The sequence below is a fragment of the Condylostylus longicornis genome, unplaced genomic scaffold (genome assembly GCF_029603195.1).
Source record: "Condylostylus longicornis isolate FDR11 unplaced genomic scaffold, ASM2960319v2 ptg000001l, whole genome shotgun sequence".
NCBI lineage: Eukaryota > Metazoa > Arthropoda > Insecta > Diptera > Dolichopodidae > Condylostylus > Condylostylus longicornis.
This window is the reverse complement of record NW_026577970.1, coordinates 6,245,498-6,265,874: the sequence shown is the minus strand read 5'-3', so window position 1 is coordinate 6,265,874 and position 20,377 is coordinate 6,245,498. Positions and strand designations below refer to the sequence as shown.

Genomic DNA, 20,377 nt, shown 5'->3' with positions numbered 1-20,377 from the left:
CTTTTAGAAAAATGGAAAAATATTTGAAGTAATAAACGAATCATCTGTCATCCTGTTTGAAAGTTCAAGAGTACATTCTTTTAATTTCAAATTGCTTAAAATAGAAAATTTCAGTACTATCCTTAACTTATGTAATTTTTTGAAGAAGTAATAGAATATTTTTAACTGCAATATTTAGTTGTGTTTCCACTGCACATATCAAAAACTGCATAATTTTACAGTCTAAAATATATGAAAATCGTGAGATAAAATGCTACAACTAGACAACTCGCAATTATTGGTTTAGAGATATTGACTTTACAAAATTTAGCAATAAGAAATTATTTATCATGATGAAGATATCTAGTTTTGGCATTGCCATTTTGAGATATTTAAGAACACTTTTAAGCTTAGATATTGGTCCCCGATGAATTAACATTCGTTTTTATGACGCCTAAGTTAATTATCTAAAAATATAAAATTTTCGAATTATCTAGTGCTAGAACTAGGGTTTAGTACCCCACAATATATTAAATAGTTTTTATATTATGCAATATGGAACTTGAAACTTTGTGTAATGAAGACGTTTTTTGTGTAAAACAATATGGCTATCAAGGATTCATGAAACAATTATTCAGTACAATTATGCACTCAAACAATCTATAGGTAAGTAGGTACTTTATTATTTTAATTAAAACAAAAAATTTGATCCATATTTGAACAAAAAAAAAATTTTCTCTCTCTTTTCAATAAAAAAAAACCCTACAAATTTAACAAAAGGATCATTATAAATTTTTCGTTTTTTTTTTTTTTTGCTTATACCCCAATATAATTTTATCCACAAGTGAGATTTTTATTCATGAGTAAGTACATACATTACCTATATATGTATGTACAAATAGAGTTCACTTATAAGTGTATATATATGTACGTAATTATACTACTAATTATTAAAATAGTTTATACTTTAATATTAATGCCCAAATGTATAATAAGTTACTATAGCTTTGCATATATACTATTTAAGGAAGAATTTTTTTGTTTTTCAAATTACACTTAAAAATTCTATTTGGAAGAGAGATAAAACAAAAAAACAAAATACCAAAGTTTAAATTTTTATACTCCAAACTTTTAAATATTCTTTTGTATAGTTCTTTTCATTGAAAATCCTTAAACATCAAAATTATATTCGTATAACTTTAACTTTTATTATTATAATGTTATGTACACCTTTATATGGTATATGTAAAGTATAATATGGTAATATTACACAGGTATTATACCAACCTGTACTCCTATAAAAAAAAACAATATAGAATATTCGAAGATAAAAAAACAACAGCAAAAAATGCTTTTAAATTAAAACGCGATTTGAAATGTTTTATTATTAGAGGAATTGAAATAAAAATACTTACAACTTTTTTTTCGTTTTCGTTTTATTCTTGTTTGTTCTTTTCCAACAAATTTAAAATAAACTTTGATGGGATATACTTAAATTCTCAATATACACACATATATACAATATAATGAATATTTCAATGTAATAATGTATGTATATATGGTTTTGAAGAAAAGATTTGCTAGTAAGAGACTCTCTCTCTCTCCTCTATGTAGGCAAAATAGTCAAGTATTTGTAGTACGTAAAATAAAAAAGTTCGCCTCGAAATAATTTGGATTGTAAAAGAGCACATTTTATAAATTTTTGAGCAACTAAATTACGTAGTTTATTATGTAAACAGGGCCGGAATTAGAATATAACACCGCAATATTCAGGTCCCCAAAGGGCAATATATTATGTACACAACTTCCAATTACCCATTTAAATAAAGAGTAATTTAATGGAAGCTTAGGGTAAAATTAACCCAATGGATGGTTTTTCTAATTTTTATATTGCTCAAAATTCTTAATATTCAAATGAAGAGGCTGATAGTTTTCATTTTATGTAACTGAATTTTCATTCGTATATAAAAAAGCGTTGTAATCATACAAATTACTTTCAATTATATATGCTTATTATTAGTATGTAGATCGAAACGAAGTCCGAAATATGGTGAACCGATATGGTAAATTTTCTATATAGGGTAAAAATTTTCATATTGGGTATCTATTTAGTAAAGGCATTCCCTGAGATCGGAATTGTAATAGTACGGTATTAATACAGAATTTAGCTTATAAATGCTAATTGCTGAATTGTGTTTCGATACGGTATTATTACAATTCCGATACTAGGGATAGTATAAGTTTTAGTCAGTCACATAATTTAATTTTAATTTAATTTTAATACGCAGTGATATGCAGAGTATAAGAGATGATGTTGATTTATATACATCGGTATGTATACATACCAATGTTGAATAGAGTGAGAAATAACGCTGCAAGAGTGGGCTTTGAGACATTTGAATTTCCACACACATGTAAATAAATTTGAAATGGCGATGATTTAAAGATTTTCTTTTTTTTTTTTGGTGATATTGAGGGGTTAAATTTTATGGACAAAATTCAAGTTTTGAATTAAAGTACGGATTAAATTAATTAGAAGCTGTGGTCTAAAAACAACCCCTATTTTTTGAATATTTATAAGATGTGATTCCTATTTACGACTTTATAAGGTGAAATAAGAAATTAAAACGAGAAAAAATATTATCATATTTAAATATTTGAAGATGTTATTGCAACAGCGGATTCGTCATTCAGAATGATTATAATTATAATTTATTATTCTTGTCAAATTCTATTTTAAAGAATGCATTAGCTTATTTATAGAACAAAAAACTTCCAACTTAGAGTAAAAAATATTAATTATTTTACAGTGAATTCGAATGGATTTAAATAAATTTAAGGAAATCATTTTATTAAATCCATTATAGTCAAGAGTCTTTTCTTCTTGAAATGATTGAAAATAATAAATAATATTATTGTGCATGTAAAATGGATGGTAATCCGAAAAAAATTGAAGATTAATTTGGAACAAAAATGTTAATATTTCCATTTAGAAAATTCTCTCATGTCACTCTCATGAAATGCAGCAAAAAAAAATTCTAGATATCATTCACTTTTTAGAAAATATTTTTAAAACATTTCACATTAATACTACTTGGTATACGGGGGGAAACCCCGTATAACAAGTAGTATTAATGTGGAATTGTCAGTTATTTTACAACATATCTAAGGGGAGGGTTACAGTAAAATTTAGAAATTAGACAAAAGAAAATAAGTATGAATAGCTGATAAAAACAACGACAATGACGACGACGACGACAACACTGACAAAATACACAATATATAGTAAATAAACAAAACTGACACAATATTGTATAAGACTTAAACAAGAAAGTAAAAAAATTTTTATTTTATTATATTTTTCAATTTTCCTGAAAATGTAGAAAAGAGAAAAGAAAAAGGAAGGAAACCTAGGAGAAAATTTAAATACGTATTTCCTTTTTTTTCTATTGTTGTTGTTGTGGGCGGGCTCTCTCATCAGTAAATGTCTGATTACAGTAATATGCAAGAATGTAGGGTAAGAATAGTAGATTATGTGAGTCGACGATGGTAAACTTTTTCTATGGTTTGGTTTGATTTGGTTTTAGTTTGAATTGAAAGTGTGTGTATAAACTGATATAGAAGTTGTAAATGATGATAAATAAAATGTTGAATGGTTCTTATTTTGTGTTGTCTTTAAAGTTCCCTATTATTTCTTATTTTCATTATTGTTCTATATTTCTTTTTTTTTTTTTTTTTGAAGAAGAACTTGGTATATATAGAAGATAAGTACACAATGATAGCATGAAGGTATTTTGTACGAATTTCAGATTAATTTGAAAATGGTGCTTCATTTCTAAAATAAAAGTGAATGTTTTAAGGTAATAAAAGGTAATTCCTGATGTTATTATCTTAGATTTGATTTCCTTTTATATATTTTGCAATATTATTATGCTTATGTTTTTTATTGTTGTTTCTTTACAATATTATAGGTAGATATATAGAGGAATAATAAGAATAACAGATGATGATGATGATGGAATTTTTATTGTTCAGTTACTATTTTCGTGATTTTACGTTTTTTAAGAATAATAATAACAGGAAAACAACGAAAACAAAAAAAAAACAAAAACAAACTTTAAAAGTGTTATTTCGCATGTGTTTTTCTATTAAGTTTATTTTTCCTTTTTATCACAAAAGAAATTGTTTTTCTTTATTGTTTTATATTTATTATTATGTATTTATGTATGTATGTATGTACAGATAGATACTTAAATACACATACTTCATGTAAATGTAGCATACATAGTTTATATTTTACATGGAGTGTTCGATTTCTTAATAATTACTGCTGCAAGGCATCGCACAGAACCTTATGAGTGCAAATAAATTACAATATTCATAATTTAACGTGGTGCGATGTGTGACGGCTTAATACTAATATCAACTGTTTATTTACTTTTTGTATCAGGAAGATTCTGACCGTTCTACGCAAATTAATAACTATATTTAGGAAGCTAGGGGCAAGAGCCTTTTCAAGAAATGTTAAAATTCAAAGAATTTTGAAATTTTAACTTTTCTGTTTATACTAGAGTAAAATTTCTTTAACTAGTGCCACTTTATCTATGCACCCCTTTAAATTAAATAAGTTACTGATATTAATTTGGTTTAATCGAATTTGGTAATAGCTCGGATGGTAATAGTTATTGGAAATTTATTGAAAAAATGCAATACTTACTGCAATTTATTTTTTTATACATTTTTAGTTTCCAATTTTATTCGGTAAGCAGTCGAAATGCAGTTACTCTCTTTTAAAAAGCATATTATGTTCTACTTAACCGAAAACTTAAGAGTACTCTACTTCCGAAATGCAGTAATACGGTATTAATATACAATATTCAGCTTATTAATGCCAATTGCTGAATTGTGTAGTAATACCGAATTATTGCGTTTTGAAAGAGTTTTATTTGAAACTTTAAAAAGTAAGAAAAAAAAATTGAACAGTCTGAAATAATTTAGAGCCACTTCATCTCCCAAAAATTTCAGCTGATCATATAGAGCCTTATGTTCTCCGTATATGAATAGGTAAAATTTTAAGAAAGTATACCCAAACACTTAAAATTCGAACACCCTGTATATGTATAAATATAAAACAATAATAGATTAAATAGATGGTTTGTTCCGGAAATGGTAACAGAATTCCGCGGTAATTTTTCTTAAATAGCTTTATTATGTTTTAAATAAAAAATAAATATAAAAGCTATGAGAAAGGAATTTTAAAGTTTTTTTTATCTCTGAATCGAAATTCATTTTCAATGTTTGTATTTTGCCGCACTTGTTTCTCAAATGAATTTTTTTAAAAAGAACATTTGAACGTTTTTTGAATTAATAATAATTATTTAAACGAACGAATAAAGCATAAAATAAAATTGCATAGAACGAAAGTATTTTTATCTAGTACAATTAAAATTCCTTTTCAATTTTAGAAATCTTTTATAAATTTTATTTTATTTGACTAAAAAGTTTAAGTAAAAACTTTTTGTTATTTGAAAATAATGTTGGTTTTGAACAAAAATTTCATTTAATATAAAAGAATCGTCCATTTTGTAAAACAAAAAAGTTTATACGAGTATGTGAGAAGAAGTAAATGTAAAAATTGTAATAAATGCGAAAGTTGAGAATTTGAAAGTCAACCAATTCTGTAAGTTCACATATTTTTCATAGCAATGAAATCAACAGAGTGATATTAAAATAAAATTTGGGCAACTCAGACTTAATCCAATATACATGACTTTATTTTTGACACATAATACAATAGTCGGTTTAGGTAAGTGCGTATTTCATTTTTTTCACAATGAATGAGAAGAAAGTGAGTGATTATTGAGTAAGAGTGAATTTTCTGTGTTAAGTCAGTGAAATTTAGTCACTATTCGATCACTTTGTTCTCAAACGTAACAATATTTCTGCCGATACTTCGTAAAAAATGAGAAAATCATATTAAAAACATTGTCATTTTATTCGAAAAATGACATTATGCAAGAAAAATGAGAATTCTGATTTAAAAATCGGATAAACAATTGGCTAAAGAAAGGGGATGCACAATCAATTCTAACATACTTTTAACGAAAAAGAGGAAAACATGTTCGTCAAATAACAGCCCGAAATATTTAAACAAATTTAATGCCCATTATTTTTCATTGGTACAAGCGTATTTTCTATCACATTCTCCCAATATACATGGAATTAACTGTAATTTCTTACACTTCATGTTTTAAGATTTTTAAAATCACATATTTACCCTATAGATAGGCAGATTGCTTTTTTAGGTAAAATTTCAATTACCGATTAAAAATTCTTAAAATTCAACAAAAAACTTGGGCTTGAAGTAACGGCGCAAGCCAATCTTCAGCAAGTCCCACGGGCATGAAGTAACAGCGTAAGCTAATCTTCAACAAGTCCCACCCCCCCCCCCCCCCCCCAATCCAATGGTGTTATACGACCCGTGCCTAGTGGACTAGTTGGTAGCCGGGGGGTATACTGGCTACCGCGAACGGAGTCTCTCTGATACCGGGTCGCCTCAGAGAGTAACGATGACCTTATCCTGGTAAGTCGGCTCTGGCAGGATGGACTGTTTTTCCGGACACACTCGTGGGATCAAAATGGAAGATTCGATTAAAAAAATTTTAAAAAAACAAGAGGCAATTGGCACCTCGTCAGAAGACGAGATACTAGCTTCCAGTCAGGAAGCAGGTGTATCGATTGGTGGTGATGAAACCAGTAAGGTAGCAAAACCACCAAAACAATCTACACAAAAAGCTAAAGGAACCAGCCATAGTTCCAAAAGCAGAAAATCAAAAGGACCCGCCTTCGTACTCAAGAAGAGATATTCGAAGGCCATCTTCATTTTAGGCAAGATTGCCCAGAATGAAGCAGAAGGTAAAACTTCTGAAAAAGACGCGGAGGACAAAGTCAAATACCAGAAGGTAATTGACGAGTACAATGCGTATAAGAGCACGAAGCCTCAGGAGACCACAAAAAGAGTAAGGTCTCAAGATGAAGACAGAAATGCTCAAGAGAGCAAAAGGTCGAAGGTCGTCAAGCCAGGGACAACCAGACCTTCAACATCAAGTGGAAATCATGCACAGGGGAGAACAATGAGCGAGGTGGTCCGTGATCATCTCCAGTTTGGGGTGGTGGACAGAAAGTCTACCAACCTGAAGTTGTCCTCCGAATTATGGTGCAAGGTCGAAGCAAAATTATCGGAGATGGTAGTTGAACATCTCCTAACGACCGATGGCAACGAAGTCCTGAGCTTCGATTCATCTGAGGTAGTCAGGGGCTACAGGGTGATCAAATGCGAGGACCGGCTTTCCGGGGATTTTCTTAGTTCGTGTGTTGCTAAGATTAGCGATACATGGGATGGGTCCAAGATTGAGCTCATCCCAGCTAAGGAAATTCCCAGGAGACCCCGGGCTCGTATTTGGATCCCTAAGATGAATATTGCGGGGGACAAGTTGCTAAAGGTCCTAAAGATTGCCAATCCTGAGGTGCCGATGGATGATTGGCAAATTATCAAGAAGGAGGAACCTCAGAAAAACAGTGAGTCCTCCCTACTTCTCATTAATGAGGAGAGTCTACAGCCGTTGGACAGGAGGGACAACAGACTGCGGTTTGGCATACGGCATGCCAAGCTCAAAATATTTCGAAATGCGGACCCAGAAGGGGACGCCATAGAAGAAGCGAGCCAGCTCCTTGAACAGATGGAGGTGGCTGATAAGAGCAAGAGCGATGAGGGTAATCCAGGTTAATCTCAAGCATTCGAGATTAGCCTCGGATAACCTATTGATCTTCCTAGAAGAGGAAGACATCGACATCGCTCTAATTCAGGAGCCTTGGGTGAACGGTAACAGGATAAAGGGACTGGGCACCCAGAAATACAACCTATTCTACAGGATTGTAGATCCAGCTGAAGGTAAGATCAGAACTTGTGTCTTAACTAAAAAACATATAAAAGCCTTTCTTTGCTCTAATTTCAGTACCGCAGACATGACGGTGGTGAGGATTGAAGGAAACGGCGGGAACCTATTAATGAGCTCAGTCTACACGGCTCATGATAGGCCTGCTCCACCTCCGGAAGTTCAAAACCTAGCAGAGGTTGGCGCAGCCGAAGGAGCAAGTCTGCTTATGGGTTGCGACGCCAATGCCAGACATACCCTCTGGGGCAGCACAGAGATCAACGAACGAGGTGAGTCTTTATTTAATTTTGTCTTAGATAGTAATCTAGAGATAGCAAATAGAGGCAACACCCCTACCTTCACTTTTCCTAGCACAGACAGGTTTGCTGGCTGGGAAGATGTGATAGATATAACACTCAAAACTAACAACTGTATAATCGAGGACTGGAGGGTATCTAGCAAAGGGTCGTATTCTGACCATGCCTGGATAGTCTTCACGGTGGGATTCGAAGTTGGGAATCCCAAACCTTTTAGGAACCCTAAAAGAACAGATTGGGTTAAATTCAGAGCCATCGTGCGGGCCAAGCTCATGGTCATGCCCGATATTAACAACTATATTAAGGAAGTCGAAGAACTTGATGCGCAAATCAGTAGATTTGAGAAAGTCATGGGCGTGGCTTTCAGAGCATCCTGTCCTTTGAAATATTCAAAAAAAAAGTATCCCCCGTGGTGGAACGAAGATTTGAGTAATCTCCGGAAGATTACCAGGGATGTCTTCAATATCTGCTACAAGAATGGGTTCTGGCAACCTTATAAGGAGTGCCTGAGAGAGTATAAAAGGGCTATCCGTTCCGCAAAAAGCCAGGGTTGGAGGGATTTTTGCGGAACTGTAGAATGTACCAGGGATTCTGCCAGATTGAGCAGAGTGCTTTCCAAGGACCATACCAGTCCTTCTTTTCTGAAGGATGAGGGTGGGACATGGACAAAAACATCTATGGAAACTCTCAATTTACTAGTGGACACGCATTTCCCGGGTAATACCGGGTCGGCTCGGGAGGCTATCCAGTTGGATTCCCTTCCGGGGCAGCCTGTGTCGAGTGAAATGGTTGAAGCTATTATAACGGTGGAGAAGGTTAGCTGGGCGATAGATAACTTCTCTCCATACAAAACGGCGGGGATAGATGAGATATTTCCAGCTATGTTACAGAAGACGAAGGAACTAATAGTTCCGTGGCTTCTAAAAGTTTTTAGAAGTTGTCTTATCCTTGGATACGTGCCCAAGTCGTTGAGACGTGTAAAAGTTGTTTTCATTCCCAAACCGGGAAGAAGGGGCCATGAGGGCGCCAAAGATTTTCGACCAATTAGTTTGACTTCCTTCGTTCTAAAAGCGCTGGAGCGCGTTCTGGAGCTAGGGCTCAGGAACAGAATGAAGGAAGTTCAACTTTCGCCTTCCCAGCATGCATATTGCGGGGGAAGGTCCACAGACACCGCACTACACGAGGTAGTGAGGACTATCGAACAATCTATCCATTATAAGCAATACACGTTGGCGGCCTTTCTAGACGTGGAAGGGGCTTTCAACAATATTGGTTCGTGGGCCATAGAAAATTCTCTGACTCAGTTGGGGTTGGAAGATGCTTTGGTACGCTGGATATTATCCATGCTGCGGACCAGGATCCTGTATTCGGATCTTGGTGATAGTAGTGTCGCAAGGTACATTAGTAGGGGAACGCCCCAAGGTGGGGTGATTTCGCCACTTTTGTGGCTTGTTGTTATGAACGAGGTTCTACTGCAACTTGAAGAAAGGCGAGTGAAGGCAGTGGCATACGCTGACGACCTAGTAATCCTGGTTTCCGGCTTTGACCTTCCAACAATCAGTGGGGTTTTGGAAGGATCTCTAAATGTGGTGAGCTCTTGGGCTAAAAGATGTGGCCTTGGAGTGAACCCAGCCAAGACGGAACTTGTACTTTTTACGACTAAGACAAAAATCCCGAGCTTTGGACTGCCCCGATTGGGTGGTTTGCGGCTCAGTTTGAGTCCGGCAGTTAAGTATTTGGGAGTCATACTCGACTCTAAACTTAACTGGAAGCTTAACGTGCAAGAGAGGGTGAACAGGGCCTGTACGGCACTTTACACCTGCAAAAAGATGGTCGGCAGGAGGTGGGGGCTGAAACCTAGAATGGTTTTATGGTTATACACGGCCATTGTACGACCTATATTAACTTACGGTTCACTCGTGTGGTGGCCGGCGTTGGGGAAAGCTTACAACTGTACCAAGATCGGTAGGGTACAGAGGGCTGCATGCATAAGCATTACGGGGGCATTGAGATCGACGCCCACGGACGCTATGGATGTACTCCTCCATTTGCTTCCACCAGACATCCATATTAAGAATCTAGCCGCGGCAAGCGCCGTTAGACTCAGAGAAGCTGAGTGCTGGCACGAAAGGCCGTATGGCCACGGCAATGTCCTTCAGTCACTACCGGACGGAGTGGTTGCGGATGCTACAGACTATTGCATCCCTAGACTTGAGCTTGACAAGAAGTTTCGGGTTGAGCTTCCGTCTCGCGGGCAGTGGAAAAGAAATCTTCCACTGCAAGGCTTTGATGTTGCTCTCTTCACTGACGGTTCCAAGGATAGGAATGGGGTCGGTGCTGGAGTATTTTCAGGGACTCAGAACATATCGGAGTCATATCGCCTTCCCAACGGATCAAGCGTGTTCCAGGCGGAAGTATTCGCCATATGGAAGGCATGCGAAATCCTGGGAAGGGATTTGGTTGTGGCCCGGGAGGTCGCAATTGTGACGGATAGTCAGGCTGCGATTCTGGCTCTAAATTCGCCAAAGATATTCTCAAAGTTGGTAGGGCTTTGCTACGATGAGCTGACGAGATTGTGCAGTCATCATAGTATCACCTTACTCTGGGTTCCGGGACATAGGAACATACCAGGAAACGAGCGGGCTGACGAGCTGGCCAGATGTGGGTCGGCATTGGACGGCTCCAGGGCCGAGCGAGTTCTTGTCCCTATAAACACCATCAAAACTGATATATACCGCTTCCAAGTGGCATGTGCGGACCGCAGGTGGAGGGGCCTGAGCACATGTGCAGCGGCTAGGAAGACGTGGCCGAAATACGACCATAAGAAATCAATGAGCCTCCTGGCGATGCCTCGACCGGACATAGCTAAGTTAGTGGCTGTGTACACGGGGCATTGGCCTGTGGGGGATCATGCAGCTAGGCTGGGAATTCCCTTTAATACGTCATGCCGCAGTTGTCGGGAGATAGACAAAAAAGAGACGCTTTTTCACTATCTCTGCGAGTGTCCGGCTCTTCAAAGGGCCAGGTTGTTGTCATTTGGGGAAACGGACATAATGGAACTGGGGAGCATTTCTAGTAAAAGTATCGGGGACGTAAATAAGTTCCTTAAAAGAACGGGGTGGCTCTGATCGCTGGCCCTGGACCAACGTACTTTGACAACCGGGTTTCACGAGGCGGTGGTAGCAAAACGGCACGTCAGTGCTAATTGGGGTGTTGGCCAGTCGGGTCGCACCGGCCACTCTAACCAACCAACCAACCAACCAACAAAAAACTTTTCAAAAATTTTAATTTTTTTAAATATTTTCTTAAGAAAATTTTAATTGTTATGGCTAAAATTCAGATTTCATATGATTTCATTATGTAATATAAAATCGTACATGATTGAGTTGTAGGTTACTATTTATATTTCGGGTCCTGGCAATACTAGTGCTGCCAGGTGCAATCTGACACTTCCATTGGAAAGTTTGACATTTTTTAGGACAACTTCACTCAGAACGTTTTGTCATTCGAGCGCGAATTGTTTTGTTTACAGTGACTTGAAAAATTCATCTCGATCAAAAAATGGAATTGTCCCGTGAAAATTTTCGTGCGATGATTTTTTACGATTTTCGGCGCGGATTATCGAGACAAGAGTGTCTCGATCAACTTGTTTCGACTTTTGGTGATGAAGCACCATCAAAAACCACTGTAAATCGCTGGTACTAAGAGTTTGGTTTCGGACGCCGTTCGCTCCAGGATGAATTTCGTGAAGGTCGGCCAATTTCGGTCGTTTTGCCGGAAACCATCGATGCTGTGCGCGAAATGATAATGATGGACCGGCATGTGACATACTGTGAGATTGAGGCATCCTTGGGCATTAGTTCCACCAGCGTACATAAGATATTGTATGAACATCTTGCCGTGAAAAAGGTGTGTTGTCGATGGATCCCAAAAAATTTGACGATTGCACAAAAGAAGGCTCGTGTCGATTGGAGCAAAGAAATGTTGGAAAAATTCAATCGCGGTGCGTCAAAAGACGTTTATAAGATAGTCACAGGTGATGAATCATGGATCTATGCATATGAGCCCGAAACGAAACAGCAATCGACCGTATGGGTGTTCCAAGACGAGCCAAATCCAACAAAAGTTGTTCGTGGAAGAAGCACATCGAAGCAAATGATCGCGTTTTTTTTTGGTATAACCGGTCATGTGGCCACAGTACCTTTAGTGGAACGTAGGACGGTCAATTTTGAATGGTACACCACCATCTGTTTGCCGAAAGTTTTCGAAGAAATAAGGAAAACAAACAAGCGCCGGCGAATCATTCTTCATCATGACAATGCAAGCTCTCACAAATCACCTGAAACAATGGACTATTTGAGCACTCAAAATGTCGAATTGATGGGTCATCCGCCGTACAGTCCTGATTTAGCACCCAATGGCCTCTTCTTATTCCCTCACATCAAAAAAAAAATGCGTGGACAACGATTTTCAACACCTGAAGAAGCAGTCGATGCGTTCAAAAACCATGTTTTGGAGGTGTCTCAATCGGAGTGGAAAAAGTGCTACGAAAATTGGTTTCGGCGCATGCAAAAGTGTATTGATCTTCATGGGGAATATTTTGAAAAACAATAAAACCATTTCCAATGATAAATGTTTGTTTTTTATTGCTAGACCCGAAATATAAATAGTGACCCTCGTAAGAGTAGTTCCGTGAATGGTTTACATATTTTGTTGTCATAATCATATACTTATATATGCAATGATAACAATAAGTAAGAATTTTAAGGATACGAGTGTAGTAATAATGATTTATTCCAATCTTACATATATTATATGAAATAAATAGAAAATTTCAGAATTCTAAATATTGTTTTGACATAAGACCGTCTTAATAACCTACCCAAATTGAAAACTTGAGAAAACAAAATACTTTAATTATTACTGTGCACTCAGACTCTCTGATTGAAAACTGAATTATTTGAAAGCTCTACAAATTTGAGATCTATTCAGAAGCACAAAATTATTTAAAAATATTGCAACAAATAATTTCAAATTATTCAAAAAATCTTTGAAAATATAATAAAATTATAAAAAATAATAAAATATAATAAAAAAATTTTTATATTTCAAAACTTACCTGTCCCATATTAACAAATCCATATTTATTTGCAATTGTATCAGCTGATAATTTACCAGAAGGAACATATACAGCAAATTCATTCATATAAATTGGTTTTAATTTTGGTATATCATGATTAAAACCAAAACCATTATGATAATTTTTATATAAAAAATTTTCAATATCTGTTATATTATCATTTATATTATAATTATTAATATTAATATCATTATTATATTCATTTAAACCATGATCATTATCATTATTATTATTTATTTTTATATTATTTTCTTTAATTATTTTTGTTTTATTAAAATTATTATTATTATTATTATTAATAATATGACCAATTTTAATAACTTCAACTTCAGCAAATTCAATATCATTTAATTCGTTGTTATTTGATTTTGTTTCATTAATAATTGAATTATTATTATTATTATTATTAGAATTATTTACAAATTTATTTTCATTATTAGTATTAACAATTTTATTATTAATATTATTATTTACATTAGTGTTATTATTATTTTCAACTAATAATAATTTTATATTATCATTTAGTGTTTCATTATAATCATAATGATTTTCATTTTCATTATTATTATATTGATGTTCATTTTGTTTTATTTGATGATCTTTATGTTTTTCTTGTTGTTGTTTATCTATTATTTGCTGTTGTTGTTGTTGTTTTTGTTGAAAATTATTATTATTTTCATTATTATTATTATTTTGAATAAAATTTAAATTTTCATTTGTAATTTGACAATTAACACTACTTAAATGATAACCACATAAAAATATTACAATATAAAAATACATTAAAAAATTATTATGAATATTTAAATTGTAATTTTTATTTTTATTAAAAATATTTAAATTATGTAAAAAATTTTTATTATTCTTATCATAATTATTAATAATATTATTTTTATCAATATTAGTCCGAAATTTTTTATGATTTAAATAAATTTTTTTATAATTATCTATATAATAATTATTATTATTATTATTATTTATATTAAATAAATTATTTTGATTTTGACGCGAGGACGACACATTATTAAATTTTCTTGATTTTTTCTGATATTGATGATCATTATTATTATTATTGTTTTTAATAGATGAATGAAATTCAGTAATTTCATTATCATTTTTAATTCTTTTATTAAATTGAATTGACATAATTGTTTTATTATTGATATTTTTATATTTCGCTGTAATTTCTCCTGGTATTTTTTTATTTGATGAGGAGCATTCATCGTCATTTTGATTTTGCAAAAAATTCATTATATAAAAATCGGATTAAAATCGAAAAAGAAAATTTAGATGGTGTTTTTTTTTTATGGAAAATAGTTTTTTTTTTTTTAAATTATTTAAAAATTAATTAAAATTGAAAATTATTTTAAAAAATTTCATAAGTGCTTTTGTTTTTGATTTAAAAAAATGAGAGAAATCGAATAAGTAGGACACTTTAATAATATTTTTTATTTTAATAGAAACTTTTAGTTTATATTTTGGTTAATTTTAGTTAAAACCCATGTATTTTTTTTTAAATAAATTTAAAATCACTTTAATAAAATTATTACAAACATAGAGAATTAAGACTTTAATTGGTTTTTTATTAAAGTTAATTAGAAAATTTTTCTGATGTTATTTAATTGTTGCTCGTTGATTCATCTGAAATGAAATAGAATTGAAAAAAAAAACATTAATTATTAAGATAAAATTAGATAATTAAAATTAACATAAAAATATTAATTTATTAAGATAAATTAATATTTTTATGTTGTTGTTGTCATTTATTAAATATATAAATTACTAAATTAATTTACTAGAATAAAATTAATGTAGAAATAAACGATTTATTGCAAATTAATATGAACACGCTTCAATAAATTGCAAAATTTTTAATTAAGATATGTGACAAACAAAAGCAATGATTGACAGCTATAAATTCGTATTGTTTGCAAATAATTTTAAAACTTTTTTTTTTTGCAAAATTAAAACAAATATAAAAGTCACGAACTATGTTGCCCGGAAGTACTTCAGAATTTATAACATTATTATTCGCTTTTGCTCTGAATGCGTATGAGAATAAATCTCACTGAATGAGAAGAAAAGAAGTGTGATTATCGCATAATTTGTCTATTTTAATATTTCATATAAGGAATTTTCCGTATGAAAAGAAGATTCAGTCACTTTGTTCTCAAAAATGACAAATGCAGCAAATATTTTGTTAAAAAATGAGAAAATCATCATACGGAAGTACTTAAGAAGTAAACATCAGTTAATTATATTAACAAATTTTTGAATATTTATCTAGAAAATTTTGAAAATAATATCTTACAGTAACAGAGTTCTGAGGTTTTCTTTCTTCGTAAACAATAATATAAAACTTTCTTCGTAAACAATAATATTTCCATGAATATGCTCCGGAATTATACTACCAATTGAAGTTTACATGACGGTCTGTTAACATTTAATACATAATTTTATCAAAACATACTAAATAAACCGAATTAGTTAGATTATATTAGATTATATTTATCGTATAATCTAATCGTATACTAAGTATTCAAAATCAAAGCTAGATTTGAACATTATCATATTAATAATGCATATATATACTCATATTATGTATGTATGTAATTTAATTAATAATTTTATGTTAAACCAAAAAAACGAATATTCTTCTCGCAAAATTTATTCAAAACAAAATGCTGCTGTATACAATAAAAATTCACAATATTTAAATTTATAATATTTTTATTAATAAAAATATTCACTAAAATTTCAAAAATATTTATGTATATAAAAAATACAGAAATAATCAAATTTTCATTTCAAACGATATATAAAGTAATTATACAATAATAATAATAATAATATATTTATATATAAAAGTATACAATCAGAATGTGTGCTCTTTTGCATAATTTTATTAAAATTTTCAATAAATTGCCATACAACACTTTAATTCTATATTCTATTCTTTGTGCTTGAAATGAGAGAATGAGAGAGTGTATATTTTGAATATTTTAATGAAAAAATAATCTGTGGTAAAAAGTCAAAACCACGTAAATCTATATAAAATTAGTAATTTCAAATAAATTAATTATTTAAAAAGAAGAAGAAGTAAATTAAACTTAAATGTTTTTAAAGCTACCACTTTTGAAAATATTCGAGTGTCTATAACTAAATTTTGCATTTTGAATCGAAAAACAATTTAACGTCAAATTTTACCAAACCGAATTGAATTAATATTTTTTTGGGATTATAAATTTGAAATGTATGAAAAGTTCCACACATGCGGTTATGATTTTTTTTCTACGTAATTTTTCTTACTTATGTTGCTTTGCCTTATTACCACCGAAATTCGTATTTTAAAGATATTCGACGAACAAACAAATGTACGCCTGTATGTATTGAAAAAAAAAAACTAAAGAAATCCTTATAATATTTTCTCAAATATGATGACAAAAAAAAACAGGACGAAGAAACAAACACAAAGATGAAAAATATAGAGAAAAAGGAATAAAAATAAAAATACTTTTTTTAAGTGGATTTCGTTAAAATATTGATTATGCATGAAAAAAAAAAATTTTTCTTCTCGCACTGATAGGATCGACATAAAATCATCAATTCAGGAGGATTATTTCGGTATTTTCTTTCAAAAAAAAAAAAAAATTTGTTTTCTTTTTGTTTTGATGGTTACTTTTTTTCTTGTTCAACTGCTTGAATATGCTTTGAATACTCGCCTGAAAATGGTTATCTAAAAAGCAAAAATTTTCTTATGAATTTCGAATTTTCGATTATGAATTTTTTTTTATTTTCATTTTCATTTCCGATTCCGTTTTTTCTTTTCTTCTTTTTTTTTTTTTATTTTGGGGTTCTGGGAGGAAGAGTGCGCGAAGAATACAAAAATATACTCTCGAATAAAAATTTATGGAAATTCAATTATGATTAAATTTTATTTATTTTCTGTTTTTTTCTGGTTTAAAAAATATTTCATTCAAATTTGGAATAATTCATATAATTTTATTTTTATTTTACATACTTTTTCTTTTTCAAGAGGAAACTTTCATTGACAAATTTACCCAATATCTTGTGTATACGACGCCGCTGCGTTTTGTATAAATTGCGGGGGTTTCTTTGTTTTTTATCCAAAATTTATTTTTTTTTTTTGGGAAAATAAAAAATTTAAATGAATACGAAAATGAAATTTAAGTGATTTTATAAGAGGTTAATTAAAAAAAAAATTTTTTTTTTATTCCTTTTGTGTGTTTTCTTTAATATTTTTAATAAAAAAAAATTAAAAACAATAAGGAAAATTCATAAATATTTAAATAAGGGTAAATACCAAGAAAAGAACAAGAAAACATAAATTGAAAATTTCTTTGGAAATTAAAATTTTGTATAAGGAATTGAATGGTATACAAAATCCAATTTAAAGTATAAGTATGCTGTGTACTTTACACAGGCAAGCATAAACAAAAAATTAGCTCTCAAAATTAGTTGGACATAAAAATTAAATAAATTTTATTTATATTTAATGATCAGTTTTATTTTAAGAAATAATATGCAAGGTAAAAAAAAAAAATTCAATTTATGAAAGGAAAGGATGAAAATAAAAATTGTAATTAATTTTTTTTTTAAAATGATCAACGTAGTCAAGTCGTGCTCTGTAAGAAATTAAAATTTTTCTACATATTTTCAGCTCTTTTCAATCAAAATGATTTGAACAGACCATAATTTGAACGGTAAATTCGCATTTACTTGTATTCTATTACAGAATAAAAAAAAATTATTAGCTGAGCTTGTGGTGAAGGGAAACTAATATTAACGTTCATTATAAGGCGTATTCGAGACTCGAAAATATTCAGAATGACAGAATGGGTGACAAAACGGGCAAAAAATATTAAAAAACTTTTCATTTGGTTGCCCTTCTTTCCGAATAATGTCGTCTCAAAATAGGTCTTTCTGAAATTCATTCAATTTTTACACTCTTATCCTTATGTTTTGTGATACCTAGACTTGGTTTAATCCAAATAAAATTAAAATTTTTAAAATAACTCTGAATTCTTGAACAATTTTCATTTTAACCATTCCTTGATCCTATTTATTACGTGCAACTAACAAATTAGTTTTACTATCTAAAGTGTCTTTTAAAAAAAAGCAAGGATGTTCCAAAATCTTTAAGCTTTATTTGAATTATAATAATTTTGAATTAATCAGAACCTTTAAATTGCATCATTTCATATTGACATGAAATTTTATAGTAAAAAATTTTAAAAAGGCAAAATTATCATTCTGAACCATGCAATTTAAGCACTTAACGCAGAATAATCAGCGTTAAAACTTTATAACCTTATAAATATATTGTAGAAAAGAAATTTTATCTTGTCAATATAAATGCTATATAGACCACCAAGAACCAGGTATTTAGGAAAACAAAAATTATTAAATAGAAAAAATTTTCATTGCCTTCTGAGAGAAAATTCTGAAATACAGAAAAAATAACTCAACTTTTATTTATATAAAGGGAAAAGTTTCCCCAAACAAATACAGTGAAAATACTTTTTGTTGTCTATCCACTTTGGTGGATTTGTTAAATGGACAATAAAAAAAAAAAATGAAAATATTTTAGTTATTTTTCATTTTTGTTAAATTAAATTTACTGTACTCAAGAGATGTTGCAATAAAACATACAAAATGAACGTTACTAAAGAAATAAATAAAAGAGTTAAAAAAAATTAAAAAAATATTTTTACAATGCATAGCACAAAGATTTTTGTATCGGTCGCATTGCTTACATTAAGGCTCGGTATGGCAATGGAACCAAATTTAGCTAATTTTACAATGAATTTCTACGAAAACTTATATCTGAGTTTACTTTTAGTATGTGATGTCTTGATTAACATTGACTGACGTAAAATCTAGGCAGCTCAGTTTTTAATATAAGGTTCGATTTTACATTACCATTTAATATACGGTTAGATTTACATATACATTGGTATAAGAAAATAATCAACAAAATTTATTTCAAATTCTCTACAACAATATCAATACTGATTGAAAAAAGAACGAACAAATACACGAGCTTTCACTATAGCATACTATTAAGTGATCACCTTAATATCCTAAAATTGAATAATTGGAGATTGCTTGTCAATAAAACTAGCTGGAAAGCTTGTCTAGAAAATCAGATTCCATAGACTAATAAATCTAATACGAAACTAGATTTCCATTTTGAAAGATACGATTGTTAACTTGCACGTTACTAATTTTTTAATTGGAAAAAATCTTTGAAATACATTTTTGTAATTTTGAACAATGATTCAAACTTATTGTAACTTATTCACATTCATTAAGTGCTGAGTGCTGACCATATAAATGATTGTTATGTGCTAATCACAGCAATTTTTTTTTTGTTTTTTATTTTTGAAAAAGTTTTGCTTTCTCCCACTTTTATTGTTTGTAATTTTAGTACAATTTTCTTTGTGTATCGTAACGATATTAAAAACACTGACTCTGAGTCAAAATAATCGATTATTAAATTTGTTTTATATGGAATTTAAAATTTGAGTTCAAAATTTTTATGTATTATAATTAAATCTAATTTTTGTATAGAACTACATATTCATTACATGCATATACAACTACATTATTAAATGTTGATTTATAAAAGACATTACTTTGCGTGTCGTGTGTTTTTACATAATTTGAATTAACAAAAGAAAAGCAAAGTGTAGTCGTTATGTGACTCTTATTGCGAATATAAATATTTTGACAAAGTTGATGCCCTAACGGTCTGACTAAGTATAATAAAGTAATTTTAATGTGGGTGCTGGGACATTGTGGCATAGACGGATATGAGGTAGCTGATAGAGAGGAGTGTAAACATTTTTCATTGCACCGATGCCAAGAACAAAATTCCTGCGTACTTTAAATTGTTAAGGGAACGAGCCAGGGTCGGCCATTGGGATAATGGATACTGCCTCTCGATGGTTCACCTGAAAAAAAATGGGCAAGGCAAATGAGCG

General features: G+C 31.1%; 1 protein-coding gene across 3 annotated transcripts in view; it reads right to left on the bottom strand.

Moving 5' to 3' along the window:
- The window catches only part of LOC129618581 (furin-like protease 2), a 301,205-nt gene extending 286,513 nt beyond the window's left edge, over positions 1 to 14,692 (bottom strand). For all 3 annotated transcript variants that reach the window (XM_055533419.1, XM_055533435.1, XM_055533427.1), the window contains exon 1: positions 13,350 to 14,692. In XM_055533419.1, the coding sequence (XP_055389394.1) occupies positions 13,350 to 14,621 (1,272 nt within the window). In that variant the 5' untranslated portion in view covers positions 14,622 to 14,692. The remainder of the gene's footprint in view (positions 1 to 13,349) is intronic.
- Between the last annotated feature and the right edge of the window lie 5,685 nt (positions 14,693 to 20,377).